Here is a 22,602-nt window from a genome sequence, read left to right as displayed (position 1 = left end):
CGAATGATTCAACTTCTACTAGATAAACTTGATAAAAATGATTTACTTATGGGTGGCAAGTTGTTTCATATGCGATGTACTGCTCACATTTTAAACTTGATTGTCAAAGAGGGGTTAAGTGTTATTAGTGAGGGTGTTGCTAAAATTCGTGCTACTGTTGCATTTTGGATAGTTACCCCTTAAAGAAGGGAAAAATTTAAAGAGATTTCTCGTAGGTTGAATATTTCATGTAGTAAGGAGTTAGTTCTTGATTGCATCATTAGATGGAACTCTACTTATCTCATGATTTCTGTTGCCCTGGAGTATAAAAATGTCTTTTATAGATTGCATCAATTGGAGGCACAATATAGGTGTTTCCCAAGTGAAAGTGAATGGGAGTTAGCTCGTATATTGTCAAATAATTTGAAATCGTTTTATAATGTGACTGAGGTATTTTCTGGAACTAAGTACCCCACATCCAATTTGTTTTTCATTCATATTTGTGAGATTAGATTATCGTTAGGTAGTTGGCTTACATGTGAGCATGATGAAGTTAGACAAATGGCAATTAACATGATTGACAAATTTGAAAAATATTGGAAAGATGTTAATGGGCTATTAACCGTGGCAACAGTGTTGGATCCTAGATATAAAATGAAATTGATTGAGTTCTACTTTCCATTGTTATATGATGATGAATCAAATATTCATATTGAGAGAGTTCAGATGCTTTTTAAGGATTTAATAAAGGAGTATGAATTTAAGGCCAAATTATCTATAAGCGGTTCTAGCGCGGGTGCTTTTAGTTCTAGTATAGGAGAGTCCTCAGTCGTTATGTCCCATGTTGAGGAACAACTTTCAAGTAGGTATGGTGATTTTTTGAAAGCCAATATGGTTGAGAACCGTAAGACTGAGCTTGAGTCATATTTAGGTGAATACGTCTTGATTACCAAGAACAAAATTTTTGATATTTTGGGGTGGTGGAAAATAAATGCAATACAATATCCTTTGTTATCTACTATTGCTAGGGATATACTAGCAATCCCAGTGTCAACAGTTGCTTCCGAGTCAGCTTTTAGCACAGGTGGTAGAGTAGTTAGCCCACATCGTAATAGACTACACTCACAAACAGTGGAGGCATTGATGTGCACTCAAAGTTGGTTGAATGCTTACACAAGAGGTAATTTATTTTATTGTAATTTATGCATATTTTAAATCTTCAAACTTTTTTATTTTCTTTTCTAGTTTTTAATTATTATTATTTTTGTTTTCTAAGACAATGGGCATACAACTTCTAGTGAAAATCCTACATTTGCAGATGAAGAAAAAGTTGATACAGAGATTGAAGAGGTAACCGATTTTATTAATAATTTTGAACATTAATGATTAATTATTATGTAATTATCAAAATATTAGTCTTACTCTAACCTCTCTTTATTAAATTCATGTAGGTTTATACAGAAATTTAAAAGTGCGGTCTTGAAAGTGTGGTTAGAGTATGAAGTTTTCTTGTCTAATGAAGTGGGAACTGGAAATGAAGTCAACTTTTGGAAGATTATGTTAATTTTTAACTTTTGCTTGAACTTTGGAACTTAGATTGATTTGGATTAGCTTCGGAGCTTTGAATTTTTTGTTTCTTTATTTGCTATATATTGATTTATGACGATCCTTAAAAGAAAAAAATTAAAATTTATTTATTTACATTCGGGATAATGGGATGGGACGAGATATTTAATGGGACAGGGTTGGGATAAATTTTTATCCCAAAAAAATAAAGGGATGGGATTGGGACTTTTTTTAGTCCCAATCAATATACGGGACAGGATTGGGATTGACAAATCCCGTCCCATCCCATCCCATTGCCAACCCTAGTTGGCCCACATGATTTGTTTTTATTATTTTATATTTTCATTCAACCAATGAATTAATGCCACATCAGCTTGTACAAAATGTGTTTGTACAAGAGTTTGTGGCTGTATCATTACTCTAATTTTTATATCTTAAAAGATTATCTTAAATTATTCTTAATGGTAGTTATATTGCAATTTTATATATATTTTTTTACTTTTGCAATAATATTGTTGCAACTATATTCTTGGAGATATTAATTAAAAAAATTGAATTTATCAAATTAACCTTAAAAGTAAAATACAAATTAATTATTATTATTTTACTTTTAGAATTAATTTAATAAATTCAATTTTTACAAAAAAATTATTAGTAAGATTGTTGGAAGAATATTAAACATTAGTTTAAATTAACTTGTATTAATTAATTTATAAATAATAATGAGTAAGATTGTTGTAAGAGAATGAAAAATATCAATTGTTTTATGCTAATATTTACTTTTTTAATTTGCTAATAAGTAATTTATTAATTTATTTATTAATTAACTTTTTTTATTGATTAAAAAATTAATGTAAAAAATATTAACAAATTAATTTATCAGTTAATTTGCTAGTTACCTTTTTTTATTGACTAAAAAACTAATGTAAAAAATATTGTTATAAAAGTATTATTATAAAAACAAAGAGAAAAATAAAAGCAAGAGTATAACATATTTGGTAATAGGACTGCCTTGTGGTGTTTTTCAAAATATAAAAACTAGATAAGCACATAAGTTAAATATATATATATCAAACCAATATTTGATAATAGGACTGCCTTGAGGTATTTTTCAAAGTGAAATTATTACTGCACCACATTTATTTTGCCTTATGTTTATCCAACTAATACAAAATTCTAACATATTCTCTGCACTGCATTTCTTTTTAAATTTGTATTAATTAGTTAATTTTACACTAATACTGTTAAATAATTTAAACGAAATGATAATTTTACCCCTAAATAAATTAAAATATTATTTTATCTTATAAAAGCTTTGAAAAATAAAAAAATTATAATTATAAAAATACCCATAATTTTAATAAAAAATAAATCTCAAATAGAAGTGCTCAGCTGAATTTTATTAAATTTAAATTTTGTAAAATTTTAATAATTATTTTTATTAAAAAATATAATTTTACAAAATTTTAATAAAAAAATAATTAATTTATTTATTAAAAATATAATTTCACAAAATTTTATTAAAATAACTGAATTATTTATTAAAAAATAAATCCCAAAATTTTAATAATTTAGGAAATTTTTATTATATCCAAAAATTTTGCAATTATTTTTATAATTATATTTTTTATTAAAAAATAAATATTTTAATTTTGAGATTTATTTTTTATTAAATTTAGGGATATTTTTATAATTATAATTTTTTTATTTTCAAGTTTTTTTATAAAATAAAATTATCTTTTAATTTATTTAAGAGTAAAATTATCATTTCGTTTAAATTATTTAACTGTGTTAGTACAAAAATAACTAATTAATACAAATTTAAAAAGAAATGCAGTGCAGACAATATGTTAAAATTTTGTAGTAATTAGATGAACATAAAAAAAAACAGAGGTGGTGCAATGGTAATTTTCCTTTTTTAAGGTATAAAAAATAAATAAACACTGAAATTAAAATATATATATTAAACCTAACATTTTTCCAAATATTAAGCCTCATAATGCTTGATGGGCAAAACTGTAATATCACAATTAAAAAAATAAAATTTATACACAAAAAAGGCAAAATTCTGATTGTTTCATGCTACTGCAAATAGCTGTAGAGTTGCAAACAATGTTGCCTGTATTATCGTCAGAATGTTATATGAAGAAAAACCGAAAACTGTTCTACAATGGAATTTGGATCCCTAACCGAGTAAAACAAAACAAATGAAACGATTGTTTATTTGCCGCGGACTTTAACATTGAGAGTCCACTGGACCTTTCCTTCCGGTAGGGGGATGGCTTTGGGTAAGCGCATAGGAACCTCGTATTCCCCGAAAGCAGACAGAGGTGATGGTAGATGCAGGTTTTCAGGCTCAATAGAAATTGAAAGTTGTCTTGCCACCTAAAATTGTATATATGGTATCAGTAAAATAGAAAATTGAAAGAAATATCAATAGCTAGGTAAAAGAAACTCTATCAATGACAAGTCCAGAATATTTAAGGAAACCCCCAGTGCTTGTATAATATTTGCCAAAATCTATATCTTCATGGATTAAGACGCAAAATTTCATTCTATATTACTATGTGGATCTGTTGCTCACAATTGGCTACCATACAATCACACCCTAGCAGAAATTTACCATGCTACCATGGAAATTCAATTTCACATATAGGAATTACACATTCATAATGACTGTTAATATTTACAATGCCCAGCTGGACCTAACCACCTTGAAATCCTTTAATCAGTTAACTATTCAATTTCTCCAGGCAAACAAATTGGAAAATTATTTAATCAGTAAATCCTTCCAAATCGTACCAAGTTTTTTCATCTACTTAAACACGCTTGAAATTTATTTTATCATTCCCGTTCATGGACGCTGTGCAATGTACAATTAGAAATGTATCAAATATGAAATTACATGGTAAAAACAAAATATCTATACGCAAATAGTCAATAGTACTAAATGATAGAAACGGCAGTGATTGATAGTAGACCACCCAGGTCACTCAGAACAAACTGCTTTTGCTATTATGATGAGAAACAACTATAAAGAACAACCAAGAAAGATAAAAATCCATACCTCAGCTACAAGCTCCTCTTTTGTCACAGGTGCACGCAATTCTATGGGATCATCTTTTGATGCACGGGAACGTAATTTTTCAATATTGGGGAATCTCCTCAATACCTTGAAAATACAACATCCATCAGATAATCCATATCCGAAAGCAATACATGTATTTAGTTCTTTCTCCAACACCTCAAGAAGGAATTTGACTTGAGGAGTTCATTTTATACACGCAAGACCAGCATTCCACTAATCACATGGAGCTAAGATAGAAAAGTAAATCGAAACAAACAGCATAATTTAAAATTCAGTACGACATTCACTCCTAACTGTAGCAAATAGATCATTCAAGCTTAAAAAAAGGAAAAGGCAACACATCAGTTCACTCCAAGACAATTTGTCCCGAATCTGAAGAAAATGAAAGATAGGCCACAAACCAGTCGAGCATTCTCTAGGCGCCTAGCTGCCTTCTCAAATTCTCTACTCATATTATCCTCAGACTTCCGGATAACTTTAACCTCTTCCTCTTCCACAGGTTGGCAAATCTGATGAAAATAAGTCACAGGCACAACAAATATTAATAACTTGTAATGCCCCTTCAAAAATCACAAATATTTCCAAACCGAGAATTTAGCAATAATTTGAAGCCATGAGTCAAATTAATTGACAAAATGGCTAAACAAAGTATCTAAAGAAAATGAGCAAATTTCTGTATCACTAGAATTAACCATTCTCAACCCAAACAGAAAAAAGTTCAACCAAGAAAAATCATGAAAAACAAATACCCTGCGCTGCTCTCTAATGAGATGAGCAAACTTCTCGATATTTGGAACAGCAAGCAATTTGGGCATCAAGTGGTTGCGGAAATACCCCGGAGCAACCTTCACAGTTTCACCGGCTTTACCAAGCTTGTCAACTTTCTGAACATATAAAACCAATCATTAATACACAAGTTAAAACTCAAACAGGCTGATTAGTCAAGAGATCCAAACTGGTGAAAAGGGAAAACAAAAGATCAATTTACTCACTGTTGTTAGAATCACTTCCAATCGTCTGTATCTGACTCCTTGACAAGAAAATAGCAATGGGTGATGCAACACGTGATCAGAGCTCTCTTTAGTAATCTGCCGGAGAGCATTTCTTCCATGCTGAGTAAAAGCCATCCAATGCATTATAGCTGATTATATGATGCAAACAAAATTTCACTTATTAATCACAGAAGTACTCATTGATTTTTCATCCAAAACAAAATTAACTGAACTTTTATTTATAACCTATTCAACAACTAAAATACAGCATAAAAAAATAAAAATAAAAGTTAAAAAACAGATTTTTAGCCAAAATTATTATCAAGACCTTTCTTTTATGATCTGGGTACTTCTCAGTAGGATGGCCAAAGTTCGGGTTGTTCGGGTTTTGGTTTGGTTACAACCCAATCGGATAAGAGAATTGAACCCGTTCGGGTTGAAAATGCGAACCCGAACCAAACCGAACTGAAATTCAGATTCACAAGTCGCATTGGTTTGGTTTGATAATTCGGGTTCATTTGGGGTTAAATTCGGGTTAAACTGTTCAAACTTCCTCGCCATGTAACATTTGCCAAAATTTTTATCCAACAAAAACTCACTAGGCAAGTTCACCAGACATGTGGCATTAGAAAAAAGAAGAAGAAGTTTATTTCTTATCCGTGAATAATAAATAATTAAATCAAATTTTCACTTTTTCAGAAAAGCTCCAATGTAAGCCACTATATGCTGTGAAACACATGCATCAATCAATAATATTTAATACATTTTGCTTCAGGACAAACCAATCGAGAGCACAATAGAAGAAAGCATGAACCAGGAACGTGCGGTGACTGTTTATATTAATAATAATTAATAACAATAATAAAAAATAATAATAAGTAGCCTACTGACTGCAGAGATGGATTGGAAGCGATGGCAGCTGAATCGGAAGCGAACGGGTGTCGGCGGAGTGTGAATGAGACTTCGACTCTGTGATAGTGAGTCAGCCGTGAGGTGACTGAGCCGGAGCGTGGACGTCGGCTGGACGGCTGTGGGCTGCGCTAGGAGGGCTGTGCTGCCGTTGTGGAAGAAGATGAGTAGGGAGAGACTATAAAAGGGATTTTGAAATTGGAATTGGGCGTGCGTGAGTGAGTGGGTTGAGACAGATTTATGAATAACATATATGTGTTTTTTATTTATTTATTTATTTATCGGGTTTTAGTGCACCCCAACAGAAAATAAAACCGGTCGGGTTGCAATTTTTGACCTATTCGGATTTTGTATGTTAATCCCAATCGAACCGAACAGGAAATAAATTTCGGGTTCGGTTCTTGCCCACCCCTGCTTTTCAGAAAACACAAATATATAGTTCATTTCAGTTTATGTGGCTAGAAAAGTACTTAATTTAGAAGCACTTTAAATAAAAAACAGATACTAGTTGTTGATGCGAGATTTTAGTTGCCCTCTTTCTACGACCAGGTTATCTGCTCGATCAACTTTACCTCGATCAGGATCTCTCCTCATATGCTTTCTTCTCTAAATATTCCTGCGTCCACAGAAACAAGTCAGAGCACGCCGGTTATTTTCCCAGCGTAAATCTTCCGACGCTCAAGTCAGATATGAAGGTTCTGGGAACGCTAGCCACAAATCTTAGGACTTTTCTTTTTTAGTCTCAGTTCTTTAGAGCTTTCTTTATCTCTGTTATAATCTCAAAAATTATAACCCTTTTACCTTCGTTGGTTGCCTTTTTATAGGACTCTCCCGAGTTCAGATCTTCCCTCCATTCACGCCCGTTATCTTCCCATCTCTCAAAAGTGGATACTCCATTTCTGCGATCGTGGGTAGTTACATGGCCTTCGTGCCCTGATTCTCGGGTTGGAGAGCACATATTGCCAACTGTCATTGACCGGGTCTCCTTGACTCCACCCTCAGCTGGAATGGCTCTATGCTTCTAACAGGAGATCGGCCTCGCAGATGGCGTATTTGTGGACGAGCAGAATATTCCTGCTTCTGCTCCCCTACTACCAGACTCTCATAAGATATGCATGTTCGCGGGACCCTGCTACCAGACGTCTGCTCATCAATGCTAGTCTTCGTCGAAGCACATCCCCCAAACACTGGTCCCCCAGTTTCTGGTGTTAGGTAACATAGTGAGCCGACGGTGAAAACTCGATAGTTCTTGCTCGCGCGAGATAGGAAAAAGCTGCCAAGAGTCGTGTCGCATTTAATTGCGGACGAGGTGATGTGACAGAAATCTATCCCTCTATTTGAATTTTAAAATGACAGTTACGAGACTTTTGGGATTTGTGCCATTAAATGCTGACAGCCCAGGAGTTTGTTCCTTATTAGGAAAACCCAAAACCCTTCAAAAGAGAAATTTGTCATTTACTCCATCTCCGTTTCTGTCTCTCCGGTGAAGAAGTTCCGGCATAAAAAGCCTCCATCCCTGTCTCTTTCCGACTGAGCCACTTCTTCAGGTATTACTTCTATTTCCTCGGTCTCGGATAGTTGTAGATAATTCCATTTCTCTCTGTTTTGCTTGGGTGGTATTTGGTGGTATCGCTCTCGTTATAGCTTAGGGAATGTCAAAGGGTAAGGAGAAAGTCATTGAGGTTGATGACAATGAGTTAGACTTCCTACCTAGTCTACTCACCGATCCTGTCTTTGACCTCGGGATCCCCTTAAAACCCATTAGATCTAGTGTGGGGACTAGCGCTAGGAGGATGTCCCCTCAAACAACCTCCTCGAGCGGAAATAGCAGTGAGGGAGAATGTTCTGGCTCGGAAAACACCCTGAGTGAGGATCGAGGAGGTGATTCTGGCGAGGTGTCCCCATCTGGAATATCGCGACCAGAAAGGCTGAGTACAGTAAGGGGTAGAGCCCTATCATGGGATTACGCCATTGATTACATGACGTGCACGACCATGTTTGACGAGCTCACTGACCTCCGACTTAGGTATAGTATTCCTGGTGAAATACCTCTTAAGGTCCCAGGAAAGAAGGATACCCCTAGCCGGCCTCCTAGGGGATATGTTACCTTGTTTATGAAGAGTTTTAAGTATGGGCTGAGGTGTCCCCTGTAACCCTACTTTGCCCGGATTCTTAACGGGCTAAATCTAGCTCCTGGTCAACTGAACCCCAATGGGTGGAGAGTACTCTCTGGTCTGTTCATATTGTGGGACAAATGTTGCCAAAGCGAGCCCACAATTGATGAGGTGAAGCACCTGTACCAGCTGAAAAGCAGCCCCAAATATGCTGGTTGGTATTACTTTCAATCAAGTACTAAAACTCGAAAACCCATAACCGACCTCCCTACTGGTGGTGGTGGGAATTGGAAGAGAAAGTTCTTTTTTGCTGGGGGTCCCTGGGATCAAGTTGCACAGATTGACAGGAAGGATTGTCGCGTCCCACCCCGTTTCTTAGTCCCAGGTTGCCTGCTCGCTTTAGATGACTGGTATCCATAATTGCTCTCACTTTACTGGTTTGTCTCTAACCAAATGTCTGTTTGTATTGTAGGTTCTTGGGGTGTTCATTTCCCACTCAAACCTGATCAGCTCAAACGGGTCGAGGCTGTACTGGCCAATTTCTGCTCGAGACGAGAGCTAATAACTACTTATAACCTGCTCGAGTCTTGTTTGGTGCCCCCCGGCTATAAGATGGAGGATGCTGTGATTGGGGCTCTGACTCGGAAACGTCCCCGACCTTAAACTGCGAAGAGCGACCAGAACAAGGACACTCCCACTGCGAAGCGGGTGAACACTGTGCAGCAGGTTCCTCCCTTGAAGACTCTACTTCCTCCTCCTGCCAAAGTCGGAGAAACTAGTGGAGCAGCCACTGATCTTGCTTCCTCTTCTCCTCCTGTTGGACCCAGATCTTGTTTATCCGACAGCCGAGTAGAACACTTGTTCCCCTATCTCAACGAGCTATCTAAACTCGTGAGAAAGAAGGATCTAGAGGACTTTGATGGCTGCATCCTGGGTGAGCTGGTGGGGGCCATGCAGTATAACGCTTTCCACCTCAGCTACATGACCACTTACTATAAGGCCAAGGTTGGCCGCTGAAGAAAATCGTAAATTGGTTCCTCTTTTTCTTACTTTCCAGAACAGTATGTACAAGGAATATATACAGCAAAATAGGAGAGAAAATAGAAGACTACATATATCCTTTCCTAAATAATAGGAAACAAAATCTGGAAAGAATCCTAATAAAGCTTTCCATTATAATTTAACTTATTCCTAAAATAGCCTAGATTACAAATAAATCCTAACTTTGAATCTTTATTTTCAACACTCCCCCTCAAGCTGGTGTGTGTATATCATACAAACCAAGCTTATTACTTAAGTCTTCAAAGTTAGGTCTTGGCAGTGCTTTAGTAAGGATGTCTGCAATTTGTTGTCTAGTTGGAATGTACTTTAGTTCCACACTTCCACTAGTGACCTTCTCTGAGATGAAGTGCCTATCAATCTCGACATGCTTAGTTCGATCATGATGCACTGGGTTTTTAGCGATGCTGATTGCTGCTTGATTGTCACACCTCATTAGAATGGATGAAGGGCTGCACACACCGAGTTCCTTGAGTACACGCTTTATCCAAATTCCTTCACAGATTCCATTTGCCAAAGCTCTGAACTCTGCTTCTGCACTACTTCTAGCTACAACTGATTGTTTCTTACTCCTCCAGGTTACTAGATTTCCCCAGACATAGGAACAATAAGCAGATGTTGGTCTTCTATTTATGACGTCTCCAGCCCAGTCTGCATCGGGAGTAGATCTCAATATTTCTATATTCTGATTTCTTGAAAAACAATCCTTTTCCAGGTGTCATCTTCAGATACTTCAGAATTCTAAAGACTGCATCCATGTATTTCTCTGTAGGATTGTGCATGAATTGGCTCACAGCACTAACAGCAAAGTCTATGTCCGGACGAGTATATGAGAGATAGATTAAACGACCAACCAGCCTTTGATATCTCCCCCTATTGACTGGAACATTATTCTCAACTGAGCCTAGTTTTTTGTAGGGATCCATAGGAGTATCTACTGGTTTGCACCTAATCATACCAGTCTCCTTTAATAGGTCCAGGGTGTATTTCCTCTAGGAGACAACAATTCCCTTTTTAGATCTTGTCACCTCCATCCCAAGAAAATATTTGAGATTCCCTAGATCTTTAACTTCGAATTCCTGAGCTAGCTGTTTCTTCAACTTCTGCAGTTCGTCCTCATCATTTCCTGAGAGAATGATGTCATCAACATATACGATTAGGAGAGAGATCTTCTTTGCTTGTGATGTTCGGAGGAATGGAGTGTGATCTGCCTGACACTGAGTGTAACCAAGTCTCACAACTGCCTTCGCAAATCTATCAAACCATGCTCGAGGGGATTGCTTAAGCCCATACAAAGATTTCTTGAGCTTGCACACTTTATTTCCAGTAAAATTCATATCAAGACCCTGGGGAACTTCTATAAACACTTCTTCTTCAAGATCGCCATTGAGAAACGCATTTTTTATATCTAGTTGGTATAATTACCAATCTAGATTTACTACTAAGGAGAGCAAGATTCTGATGGTGTTGAGCTTCGCAACTGGAGCAAAGGTTTTAAGATAATCAATCCCATATGACTGTGTGAACCCTTTAGCTACAAGACGAGCTTTGAGCCTCTCAACACTTCCATCTGCCTTGTATTTAACAGTAAAAATCCACTTACATCCAACTGGTCGTTTCCCTGTAGGAAGATCTGTTATAACCCATGTATCATTTTTCTCAAGAGCATTTATTTCTTCATGAACAACTCTCTTCCACTCAGGATGACCGAGAGCCTCTTGTATATTGTTGGGAACATGTAGATTATCTAAAGAAGAAACAAAGGCTCGGTATGATGAGGACAAACTATCATATGAGACATATTTGGCAATTGGATGAGTGGTGCAACTTCGAACCCCCTTTCTTTCTGTAATTGATTTATTAGAATCATCAACACTTGGAACCATGAACTCAACCGAGGCAAGACTATCCATACCTGTGTTGTCTTCACAAGAGCTTGGATTTGGTTCAATTTCTTGGACATGTGGCTGAGTTCCGTGCTCTATCTGCTCTCCAGTTCTTCTCCTCCTATAAACATTGAGATTATCAACAGCAAGTTGTGGAATAGGTGAGATTAGAGGCTGTAGTTGATGAGCTGATGGATGACGGGGTGACTCGGCTGATTGTGGTTGGGAGGACTCAGATGACTGAAAAGGCTGTGAAGATGTTGGGAGGATTACTGATTGTGGCTGTTGGATAGATTGATCATGTGTGGTGGTTGAGTTATGAGGGTTTTCATGATGGGTTTCCAGCCAAGATTGACAAGAAGATTCCCAAGGCTGATGTTCGCTCGTACTCTCTCCCTGAACAGCAGTTTTGGAATAGAAAAGCAGGTTTTCAACAAATGTTACATATCTGGAAATGTATATTTTTCTGGTGTGAGGAGAATAGCATTTGTATCCTTTTCTATGTGGAGAGTAGCCTAAAAATATACACTTGAGAGATCGGGGATCAAGTTTGGTCCTGTGTTGAGAGTGAACATGGACATATGTTGTGCAACCGAATATTTTTTGTGGTAAATCTGCTGAAACAGCCCTAGTGTGTGGAAAGAAATTGAGAAGAACTTTTCTTGGGCAATGAAACCCCAAGACTCTAGAAGGCATTCAGTTGATTAAGTAGGCTGCAGTGAGAACAGCTTCACCCCAAAAAAAATTAGGAACATGAGACGAGAACAAAAGACAGCGAGCCACTTCAAGAAGGTGTCTGTTTTTGCGTTCAGCGACCCTATTTTGTTGCGGGGTGTCAACACAAGAACTGATGTGAAGAATGCCTTGATGGAGAAGATATGAGCTGAGAGAGTCTTTGAAATATTCCTTGGCATTGTCAATTTTAAGGACTTGGATTTTGGTATTGAATTGGGTTTGAATCATGGCATTAAAGTTTTGGAAGATTTGACTAACTTCGAATTTATTTTTCATGAGAAACACCCAAGTGAGACGAGTATGATCATCCACAAATGACAAAAACCAGCGAGCCCTAGAAACATTTTTAATTCTTGAGGGACCCCACACATCACTGTGAATTAAAGCAAATGGACGAGAAGGCTTATACTTAACACTTGAATAAACATTTCGAGTATGTTTTGCAAATTGACAAATTTCACAATGAAAAGATAAAGGGTTTTTATTAATGAATAGATTGGGAAAATTTTTTGCAAGATACATGAAACTAGGATGACCTAATCGATAGTGTAACAGAACAATTTCACTATTGTTATTGACATTTGGACTAACAATAAAATGAGGATAACTAGTTGACAGACTATTGGACTTGGCATAGTTTGCTCTCGAATCTTGTATGAAGGAGGATTGATCGCTTTTGAGTAGATAGAGTCCAGAACATAGCTCAGCACTGCCAATCGTCTTCCCCGAATCCAAGTCTTGAAAAACACACATATTTGGATAGAATTTAGTTACACAATTCTGATCACGAGTGAATTTACTGATTGAAAGTAAATTGCAAGCCAAATTAGGCACATAAAGTACAAAATTAAGGTGTAACTCCTTAGTGAGTCTGATGGAACCTGTCCCTGCTATTTTTGTATGAGAGCCATCTGCGATCCGGACTGAAGTGCTGTTGATGCTAGCTTTATAATCCTGCAACATTGAGGTATCTCCAGTCATGTGATCAGAAGCACCAGTGTCAATTATCCAGGGTTTACTTGCTCCATTAGTGGCTGCAAATGCTGAATGAGTCTCTTTCTGAGCCACTAGACTTGTCCCTGCATTGGAGTTCAAAGTGGCTTGATCGAAAAGCTTTTGAAGAATCTCCATTTGCTCCTTGTTGAATGGATTTGGCTCGGGTAGGGCCTGATTGTCCATGGTGGATGCTGCATGAGCACGAGATTCACGGTCACCTTTGGAACGAGGTTTCCAATCAGCAGGTTTGCCATAAATTTTCCAGCAACTCTCCTTATAGTGGTCTGCCTTACGACAGTGATCGCACCATGGTCTTTCTTTCTTTGTACGATTTTCACTAACCCCTACAGAGTTGGATGCACGGGCAGCAAGTGCAGAGGCGTCTAGTGTTGGTTCTGATGACCCCATCATCACCTTTTTCCTACTTTCTTCACGCCTAACATCAGAAAAGGCTTCACGAGGGCGCGGTAGAGGCTTTGTCCCGAGTACACGGCTCCTAACCTGATCAAGATCTTTATTGAGTCCGAGGAGAAATTTAAACGTTCTCTTCTATTCCATAATCTTCTTGTACAAGTTTGTGTCGTCGGTGCACTTCCAAGGGTATGTTTCAAATAGATCAAGGTGTTGCCAACTCCTAGTCAGAGTATTAAAGTACTGAGTGACAGATTGTTCTCCTTGGCGGAAGTCATGTAGGATGGTTTCAATCTGGAATAACTCTGATGTGTTCTCAGAGCTAGAATACGTTTCCTTTGCAGCATCCCATATGTCCTTTGCAGTCCCAAACAGAAGAAAATTCTCACCAATATCATTGTTCATGGAGTTGATAAGCCATGACATGATCATGTTGTTCTCTGACTTCCACCTTTTGAAACTAGGATCTGACACCTCTGGCATGGCCGCCTCACCTGTGAGATAATCATCCTTACCCTTTCCACAGATGAACATCATGACAGATTGTGACCATTGGAGATAATTGTGTCCGTTCAATTTATGACTGGTAATTAAGATCGGTGAAGAATCAATTCCACCATGAGTTGCAGTCTCCACGTTTCCTTTAGACTGTGATATTGTAACGGATGTTGATGAAGAAGCCATCCCGTATTTTGTCACAGAGAATACAACTGATGGGAGAGGAAGGTGGATACTGTTGAAAAGAGGTGGTAGAGGAGAAGAAGGAAATGGCGGCTGATAGGAGAACTAGGGTTTAGAGCCTAGCTCTGATACCATGAAGAAAACCATGAATTGGTTCCTCTTTTTCTTGCTTTCCAGAACAGTATGTACAGGGAATATATACAGCAAAATAGGAGAGAAAATAGGAGACTACATCTATCCTTTCCTAAATAATAGGCAACAAAATGTGGAAAGAATCCTAATAAATCTTTCCATTATAATTTAACTTATTCCTAAAATAGCCTAGATTACAAATAAATCCTAACTTTGAATCTTTATTTTCAACATTATACAAAACTTAAATTCTTCCTTTTCTTTGGACAGATTCTTGATCAACTCTTCAGTATCTCTCTTTCACTCCCAAGGCCTGTTGGTTCCAGTTCTGGTATAGATTTAGAATTGTCCTATGGCGCTTTGTCCTCCCTTGAGGATGTTATTGCTATCTTGAGAAGTGTAAGTACATCACGATCATGTTTGTTTTCACAAAGTCTTGTTTTCTTATATTTGCTGTTTTAAAGTATTGGAGAGGGAAAATGTGACATATTGGTAATTTTTGAGTTCCTCTTTTTCTGTATATTCAGGATGCTTCTATTGATCCATCTGAGGTGTTTAACAGAATTGTTTCCTCTGTCTGTATTTTATTGACGAAGGATGAGGTATGTTTTATTTTTCTCAAATATGGTTTACAAATTTGCAGAAGAATGTGGCATCTTCATGTTGTTTTTTAATTTCTTGAAGCTTGTCGCCACCTTGCATAGTTGTACCACAGCTGTATGTGATAGGACCAAACAGTCAGCTGAAGGGGCTATTCAAGCTGTCATTGAGTTTGTTACAAAGAGAGGAAACGAGCTGAGTGAAACTGATGTTTCAAGGTTTCTAGTTTATAAATTTAGTAGAAATAGTTCTAGACTTAAGCTTTTAACTGTGATCTGTAAGTATTTCTTGGTAAGGGTGATTATCTCTGTCTTCAGGACGACCCAGTCTTTACTCTCTGCTGCAGTGCATATAACTGACAAACATTTGCGGTTGGAAACTCTTGGGGCTGTATCTTTTTTGGCTTAAAAACTTGAATCTGTTATACTTCACAAGTGCAAGTTTTAAATTCTGTTTGTTTTTATCTTACTTAGCTTGTTGATTCAACTGTGGGTCCTTTTGTCTACTGCTGAATCTTTGACATGTATATCCTTAACTGTAAATAGATTTCTTGTCTAGCGGAGAACACCAATTCAAAAATTGTTTTCAATGAAGTATTAGCTACCGCTGGAAAGGATATAGTCACAAAGGACATATCTAGACTACGAGGTGGCTGGCCAATGCAGGATGCCTTCCATGTGAGTCCACTTTGATTTTGGGGTTGAAGATCATTGCTCTATTCTTGAGTAGCTTCTTATTCTTAATCTCATTTTTATTTTAATTCAAGTGTAAAGCAATTGAACAAGTTTTGAATGATACTTGTTCAATTTGCTGCCACCTTAAATCTGAAGATAATACATTGCATGGTAATTCATTATGACTGCTGATCGCTCAAAGTTCTTCTTCTTTGTGGAATGGAAGAAGAATTTAGAGAAGCTGAAGAATTTCACTGTCACACTCAATAGCTTACCATTCTCTCTTTCTGTCTCTCAAGAAAAACCTTTAAATTGTTTGGAAAGATGTTAGGCACTAGAGCACAGATACAGTTTCTTTGGTAAGGTTTGACCAACGAGAAAAATTGCATCCAAGAATTGATTTGTTTAAGAAATTGAAAAAAAAAATTACTAATTAAAATATTTTTTTTGGCTTCGCTACAAAATTTGCAATGATCTGTTTAATGTCTAAGCAAGCTGGCCTATAGTTTAAAAATACTTAAAAGTCTCTCTTATCTTTTTAATTTCCTCTCTTTGTTATTTTTCCATTTTTTAAGAAAAATCTCAATATCAATTTACACAACCTATACCAACTAATATTAACATTTATATTTATTTACATCCTGCTTTTCATATAGGCCTTCTCCCAACATGCTGTTCTTTCCTTTTTGTTCTTGGAGCATCTCATATCTGCCCTTAACCAGACTCCTTTTGTTAAGGGTGATATGGAGAAGGGAGACTATTCAAGTCATTCTGCTGATACTTGGATAGATGATGACATTTTGCAAGCTGCTATTCTAGCTCTCACTGCCTTTTTCAGGTTTCATTTTGCAATCAGTAATTTTACATGATCTTACTTTTTAAAGCATTTTTATTTAAAATTCTAAGTTGTAGGGGTGGTGGTAAAGTCGGTAAGAAAGCTGTTGAAAAAAGTTATGCTCCTGTACTTGCTGCACTCACACTCCAATTGGGAAGTTGTCATGGTCTAGCCAGTTCTGGTCAGCATGAACCATTACGGTTAGTGCTATAACTTCTTTTTGTTTCTAAAAATATCTTCGTTAAATATTCAAATCTTATTCTCAGAAAAAGATTTCCTTCAAATAAATACCTTTGCCCAACCTATGTAGAGCTATATTAACTTCATTTCAGGCTTTTTGTGAATGTGTTGGGGACCTTGAAATGAGAAAGGTACATGATTTATAGATACTGCTTCTATTTGCCTTCAAGTATTTTGTTTATTAAAAAAAAAAAAAAACTGACATTGAAATAAGATTGAACTTTTATCTGCAGATTTTGGCTAGAGATGGGGAGCAAAATGATAAAGAGAAGTGGATTAATCTTATTGGAGATGTAGCTGGCTGCGTCTCTATAGAGAGACCAAAAGAGGTAATGTGAGACAACTCGGATATTGTGCATTTTGTTCAACATCTTTTTTGCTTTCTATTTTTTTGGGTGGTGTCCGCTTGAGAATGACAACTTTTAAATGTCAAGGTGGTAGTTAACGACCAAGAACTGTACTTGAGCTCCAATTTGTGTTCTCCTTCATGTGCAAGGAACTCATGTCATGTTAGGTCTTGCTTAGCCTGAAAGCTCATGCTGACTTGGCCGTATGAGCTCTATATTAACAATAGTTGTAAAGCTCAAATAGAAAGAAAATAACGTATGAGCTCACTTGGACCAAGTACGAAGGCTTCCTGCATGCTTTACTAAAAGTTTGTGAATTAGTTTCAATTCAAAGCCAATTTTTGACAAAAATTCATGTTTAAATACTCTTTGCTTTTGTGGAGTTTTACAACTTAACATAAGAGCTACTTCCTTTTCAATGTGATTCTGTTTAATACAAATTTAATGTGTAAATGTATAAAGGTTGGTTAGACAAAAGGAAGAATTCAAAAGAGAGAGAAAAGTGGGAGAAGGAGATAGAAAATAGTGAGAAAGGAAAGAACTACGGTAGAAAGGATGTAGGTCATTGTTGGGTTTTTTTTTTTTTTTTTAATTTGGTTGGGGGGGTGGGGTGTGAAGAGATAGGAAAATATTAGAGATCAAAGAGAAGGAAAAGGGAACAGAAAAGAGATGGGGAGATAGCAATCATATTCATAAACAAATCATAATTTCAATCCATTTAGATGTGGGCAATGGCAACGTAATGCACTTTTCAATCCATTTAGATGTTGAGCGATTGGTTCTCTTCTATAGGCTATGCTCAACAAGGAATGCCTCAGTTTATTCTTTCCCCCCCGATCAATTGCAGTTAGAATTTCCAGTTTAAAAGGAGAGTGAAACTCAGGAGTTTTCAGATCTTTTGGAGATGGTTGACAGTCGTTATAATTCATGAAATGAAGGGAGATAGAAGACCTTGGAAACTTGAGGCTGTCGGGTAGTATTCTTGTAAACCTTTATCTGGAAGTTGTCAGATAAGAATTCAAATGTGATCTTCAACCAATCCAATAATCAATGTGTTATGGAGGTAAAATCCTTCGAAGATTCAATTTTTTTCTTGGGCATTAGCTCCTGGAAAATATGAATACAGCTGATTTTTTGCAAAGAAATTTCCCAAGCAGAAGCCTTTTCCATCTTTCCATCCGCTGTGTCCTTTATAGGAGTGATGATAAATGACAGCTCATGTCATTCTGCACTGCGCAATTGCATCTTCTTTGTGGTCAAATCTTTATGGCAAAGCTAAGATTTTCTTGGCTATTCCAAGAACTTGAAAAGATTTTCTAATGGAAATTTGTATGTTTTGGTTAGGGAAAGAAAACCAAATGGTTGGAAATCTGCTGTCTCAGACTCTTAGGCTTATCATGAATGACATGGTGATATAGAAACAAACGCATCCTTTAAGATAAGATGGGGGAAGAAGACAGTCCTTAATCGGACAAGATTCAATTTTTTGCTTCCCTTTGGGTCTACACTTGAAAGGACTTTCAAGACATATCCTCATTATTTTTTATTATTTCTGTGCAGTTCTTTTAGTTCAGTTCAGTTGGGAGGCTGTTGCAAAATGAAAAAATGCTACATACCCAAAAAATTTTCCCAAAAAATCCATCCCAAATGAGGTTGCACTGATCCTATATATGATTGAATGGTGCGCTATATTACATTGAAATTTATGAAATTTCATCGACAACTTGATGAATGCCACATCACATAACACTTCATTCCAGATGAAACTTATGGAATAACATTTTGGATATGTAGCCTGACTCATAAATATTCTTGTTAGGTTTTCAATTCCTTGTCCAGGTTATAATCTTCTGAGTTCTTGGGAGTTTAAGTTGCAGCAGCTGGAGCTTGTCTATGGCTAGTTTAGATGAGTGTCCCCAATTGTCTAGTTTTGTTCCCCTTGTAAAGTTGTTTTTGGCTTCTTCTGGACATTTGGACCACCTTTCTAGTTCCCTTCACATATTCATTTATTCTAATGTTTTTAATGAGAAAAGAAATGAAAAACATAAGCTCTGAAAAGAGATCAGGATAGTACAGGCAAAAGAACCAAATCTACTTCAAATAAATAATATAAATCTTACTCAGGTAAGAAAACCAAAGTAGAAAAACTTATCTAAACCCAACAATTGATAATGTGACTGAAATACATAAAACCATGAATTCCTACAATATCATACATTCCAAATAATTATTAAAATTATTGTTTGCTACAAAAGTTTTAGTCTGTAACAATTTTTTCCCCCCAAATTGGAATTGTTTGGTATGAAGCTCAGAAAGAAATATTATTGTAACACCGACATCGAACTTCTTTGACATGTTGGTGCAACCATTCCTTAGTTGTGGAATCATCACATAACTACTTAACAATCACGTGACGGTGTTGCAAAACTTTTTGAAATTTCATATTTGTTCTCTTATGGTTGATGCTTCCAGGTTCAAACTATATGCCTAATTTTGACTAAATCCATAAACCGACAACAAAGATTTCAAAGGGAAGCAGCAGCTGCAGCACTATCAGAGTTTGTCCGCTATAGGTTTGTATAGAACGATCTACTCTTGAAATATTTTCTGTCAACTTGCTTCATTTAATTTTATTCTTTTGTACTTGTATAGAACATCTATTTAAATTAACTGGCTCCATATTGCTACTATGTTGCTATTCTACATGAAGTCTTTTTCTCCATTTCCTATCCTCTCCTCATTTGATTTCTATTTTTCTTCTAATCCTTGTCAATCAGTTTCATATTAGTAAGACTCTACTAAATTAGAATGATCTCTATGTTGAACTGGGGTGTTGAACTTCTTAAGTTGATATTTTATGTCCTTAACAGCAGGCGTCAATGCTCTTCCCTGTTTGGAGATTGATGCTGTTGAGAATATATTTTGTGTTTTGACATTGGGCATGGAATAGCTCAATTTGTTTGTTCAGTTAACTGGGTTTATATCTATTAAGCTTAGGCTTTTAGATTTTTTGTGTGTGTGTGTGTTATCTAGTGCAGACTGATGTACCTTTTGAAGATGTAACTTTCTTAACTTGTGGGCATGTAGTTCTTTTTTATTTGAATTATTCACTCTTTTTCTTTGAGGTAATTTTACTTTGATGTCTCTGTGTGATCTTTGCATTTTCAACTTTTAAACTAGCCATACTAGTTTGGCATTGGAGATGAAATCATGTTTTGTTTTCACATGTATGTGAACTCTGCCCAATACCCGCTCATTGGTTGATGGGCAAGCACCGCATGGATGCTTGTCTCTCTAATTTTTTTAGTTTCATGTTCTATATTTTACCGATGTTATCAATTACTTATTTGCTTAGCTTTTTTGATGGTCCAGTGGTGGGTTTGATTCCCTATTAGAACAGATGGTTGAAGCATTGTGTCGGCATGTATCAGATGAATCTCCTACTGTCAGAGGCCTTTGTTTAAGAGGACTTGTGCAGGTGCAATATATTGAGAAACTCACTCTTTATATTCGTTTTTGTTTGTAGTGGCTGATGATATTGGATCTTTTCTGCTAGAAAGTTTATTTGAGGTTTGTAAATATAGACATGCATGCACATACATACTGTCACATCAGAAGCAGGGAAACTGGCAGTTTCTGGGTGAATTTTATGTTTCATTTGGTGCTGTGACTGATAGACATGTTTAATTCTCAATAATAAGTATTAACCTGTCTGTTGTTATGCTGTCTCTATGCCTTACGAAAAATGGATTTCCATTATATGTCTTCTGCAGATACCATCAATCCACATTCATCAGTGCGCAACTCAAGTCCTTAGTGTGATATTGGCTTTGCTTGATGATTTAGACGAATCAGTGCAGCTAACTGCAGTTTCATGCTTGCTGACGGTGATTCTCTCTCTCTCTCTTTCCGTCATTCGCTCTCTCTCTAGTGTGTATGCGCTGCATGCCCTTACATGCAGGCATGCATAAATTTTTTTTTTTTTTAATAATAGAAGACAAAATATATCAGTGTGTTTCTCTTCGTTTTTAAGTTCTTATGTTTCTTATCCTGTTATCTAGATTCATTTGGTTACTGTTCTTTATATTTTTCTTTTGGTCTTAGATTCTCAAGTCATCATCCAAAGATGCCGTGGAACCAATTTTGCTAAACCTTTCTGTGCGGCTCCGCAATCTTCAAGTACGTTTCCTTTGATAATGTTTACGTTTCCTTTGATAATGTTTCTATGAAATATATTGTAATTAGGTTTTTGTCATTGTCGTTGGATTTCATTAATAATCTGCTCCTAGATGCTTGGATTGAACAGGAAATTATCTCATTAAACTTGTAGTTGTAGTCAAGTTGGGGGATCCAGTCTTGACCGAAGCTTAAGCTGTTAGCTCAGGGTCCAAGAGTTGTAATTAAACTGTAATAATGAAACTTAATTCTCAAGAACATCAAACAATGAATATGGTGTTGACTTAATATCTTGTGCTGAATCACAACGTTGTAACTGCACCACCAAATGATTATCACAGAAGAAAATTTCCTCCAACATAAAGACTTAATGGGAAAGTATAGATCATTAATAAGTGTAATAGAAAGTATAAATACCACATTTTGAACATGATCCAATCATATAGCATGCTGAAAGATTGATTTTTGTGCTGTTAATATTTACATTTATTCCAATGATGGTAGAATCCAAATATTATCAGATGAAACTATAGTTGTCTTTTAGCTTTTCATATGCATCCACCTCAAGACCTAAAGTTAGTGTCTGCCTGGGTCAGCTGTCACATGATGTGGATTTATGAAAACATGAGTTTGGTTGATTACTTTTCATGAATATAATGCTGCATGTTGTTTTGAATGGTGCTGATTTTATTATCTAATCACTGATTAATGGACCTGTTATCTGCAAAAGGTAAGCATGAATGTTAAGATGCGACGAAACGCCTTTGCAGCATTTGGGGCGCTGAGCAACTTTGGAGTTGGGTCACAGCGGGAGGCATTTCTCGAGCAGGAGACTTGAATCTCGAGAATCTAAAGCTGATAGAGCAAGAATCTCTGGCTCAAGCAAAGGCCATTACTCTCGAGGAAGAGCTGATTAAGGTCAAGGAGGATCTGCAAAGGCAGAAGGCTATGTACGAGGCTCAGCTCGAATCTCTCCGCGATTCCCACCGAGTTTAGGTCGAGAATCTGGAGAAGGAAGCCGACAACCAGTACGACCAAGGACTTCGGCATTCCTATCGTTGCATCATGGCCGTCCTCGAGAAGCAGCATCCTGATCTGAAGGTGGATGACCTTCCAGCTGGTGTTGCTCAATACACGGACGAGGAGGCGGCAAAGGGAAATGCCGAAGAGGTGGAGCCAATC

General features: G+C 36.5%; 3 protein-coding genes across 4 annotated transcripts; 2 read left to right on the top strand and 1 right to left on the bottom strand.

Moving 5' to 3' along the window:
- Positions 1 to 3,545: 3,545 nt before the first annotated feature.
- LOC18047069 (50S ribosomal protein L9) lies at positions 3,546 to 6,771 on the bottom strand. 2 transcript variants are annotated; one of them, XM_024188271.1, is made up of 6 exons: positions 6,513 to 6,771; positions 5,626 to 5,774; positions 5,383 to 5,517; positions 5,035 to 5,142; positions 4,613 to 4,717; positions 3,546 to 3,930 (listed from the first exon to the last, which is right to left on the bottom strand). In XM_024188271.1, the coding sequence occupies exons 2-6, from the start codon at positions 5,767 to 5,769 to the stop codon at positions 3,766 to 3,768; spliced, it is 657 nt and encodes a 218-aa protein (XP_024044039.1). In that variant the 5' UTR covers positions 5,770 to 5,774; positions 6,513 to 6,771; the 3' UTR covers positions 3,546 to 3,765. The 2 variants fall into 2 exon arrangements, with proteins under 2 accessions (XP_024044039.1, XP_006442542.1); XM_006442479.2 differs by having other exon boundaries at positions 6,517 to 6,771.
- Positions 6,772 to 8,186: 1,415 nt separating this feature from the next.
- On the top strand, positions 8,187 to 9,665 carry LOC112099892. The gene is made up of 4 exons (XM_024187407.1): positions 8,187 to 8,674; positions 8,801 to 9,033; positions 9,121 to 9,176; positions 9,321 to 9,665. The coding sequence occupies exons 1-4, from the start codon at positions 8,187 to 8,189 to the stop codon at positions 9,663 to 9,665; spliced, it is 1,122 nt and encodes a 373-aa protein (XP_024043175.1).
- Positions 9,666 to 14,502: 4,837 nt separating this feature from the next.
- LOC112099891 (protein SHOOT GRAVITROPISM 6-like) lies at positions 14,503 to 22,258 on the top strand. Its single transcript, XM_024187406.1, has 15 exons — positions 14,503 to 14,526; positions 14,819 to 14,947; positions 15,076 to 15,150; positions 15,233 to 15,366; positions 15,466 to 15,538; positions 15,694 to 15,825; positions 16,479 to 16,660; positions 16,735 to 16,857; positions 16,968 to 17,028; positions 17,131 to 17,226; positions 19,717 to 19,817; positions 20,617 to 20,722; positions 21,018 to 21,131; positions 21,349 to 21,423; positions 22,151 to 22,258. Exons 1-15 carry the CDS (start codon positions 14,503 to 14,505, stop codon positions 22,256 to 22,258), a joined length of 1,533 nt encoding a protein of 510 aa, XP_024043174.1.
- Positions 22,259 to 22,602: the final 344 nt, after the last annotated feature.

The sequence above is a fragment of the Citrus clementina genome, unplaced genomic scaffold (assembly GCF_000493195.1).
Source record: "Citrus clementina cultivar Clemenules unplaced genomic scaffold, Citrus_clementina_v1.0 scaffold_3, whole genome shotgun sequence".
NCBI lineage: Eukaryota > Viridiplantae > Streptophyta > Magnoliopsida > Sapindales > Rutaceae > Citrus > Citrus x clementina.
The sequence above is the reverse complement of the archived record's forward strand: the minus strand, read 5'-3'. Positions and strand labels throughout refer to the sequence as shown.

Coding starts and splice junctions, on each gene's coding strand:
- LOC112099892 (XM_024187407.1), top strand. CDS start 8,187: ATGTCAAAGGGTAAGGAGAAAGTCATTGAGGTTGATGACAATGAGTTA. Junction 8,675..8,800: donor AGTTTTAAGTATGGGCTGAG/GTGTCCCCTGTA, acceptor ATGTTGCCAAAG/CGAGCCCACAATTGATGAGG. Junction 9,177..9,320: donor AGCTCAAACGGGTCGAGGCT/GTACTGGCCAAT, acceptor TAAACTGCGAAG/AGCGACCAGAACAAGGACAC.
- LOC112099891 (XM_024187406.1), top strand. CDS start 14,503: ATGGCGGCTGATAGGAGAACTAGG. Junction 14,527..14,818: donor CGGCTGATAGGAGAACTAGG/GTTTAGAGCCTA, acceptor TTCTTTGGACAG/ATTCTTGATCAACTCTTCAG. Junction 20,723..21,017: donor GTTTAAGAGGACTTGTGCAG/GTGCAATATATT, acceptor TGTCTTCTGCAG/ATACCATCAATCCACATTCA.
- LOC18047069 (XM_024188271.1), bottom strand. CDS start 5,769: ATGCATTGGATGGCTTTTACTCAGCATGGAAGAAATGCTCTCCGGCAG. Junction 5,518..5,625: donor TGGAAGTGATTCTAACAACA/GTGAGTAAATTG, acceptor TTATATGTTCAG/AAAGTTGACAAGCTTGGTAA. Junction 4,718..5,034: donor GCCTAGAGAATGCTCGACTG/GTTTGTGGCCTA, acceptor TGTATTTTCAAG/GTATTGAGGAGATTCCCCAA.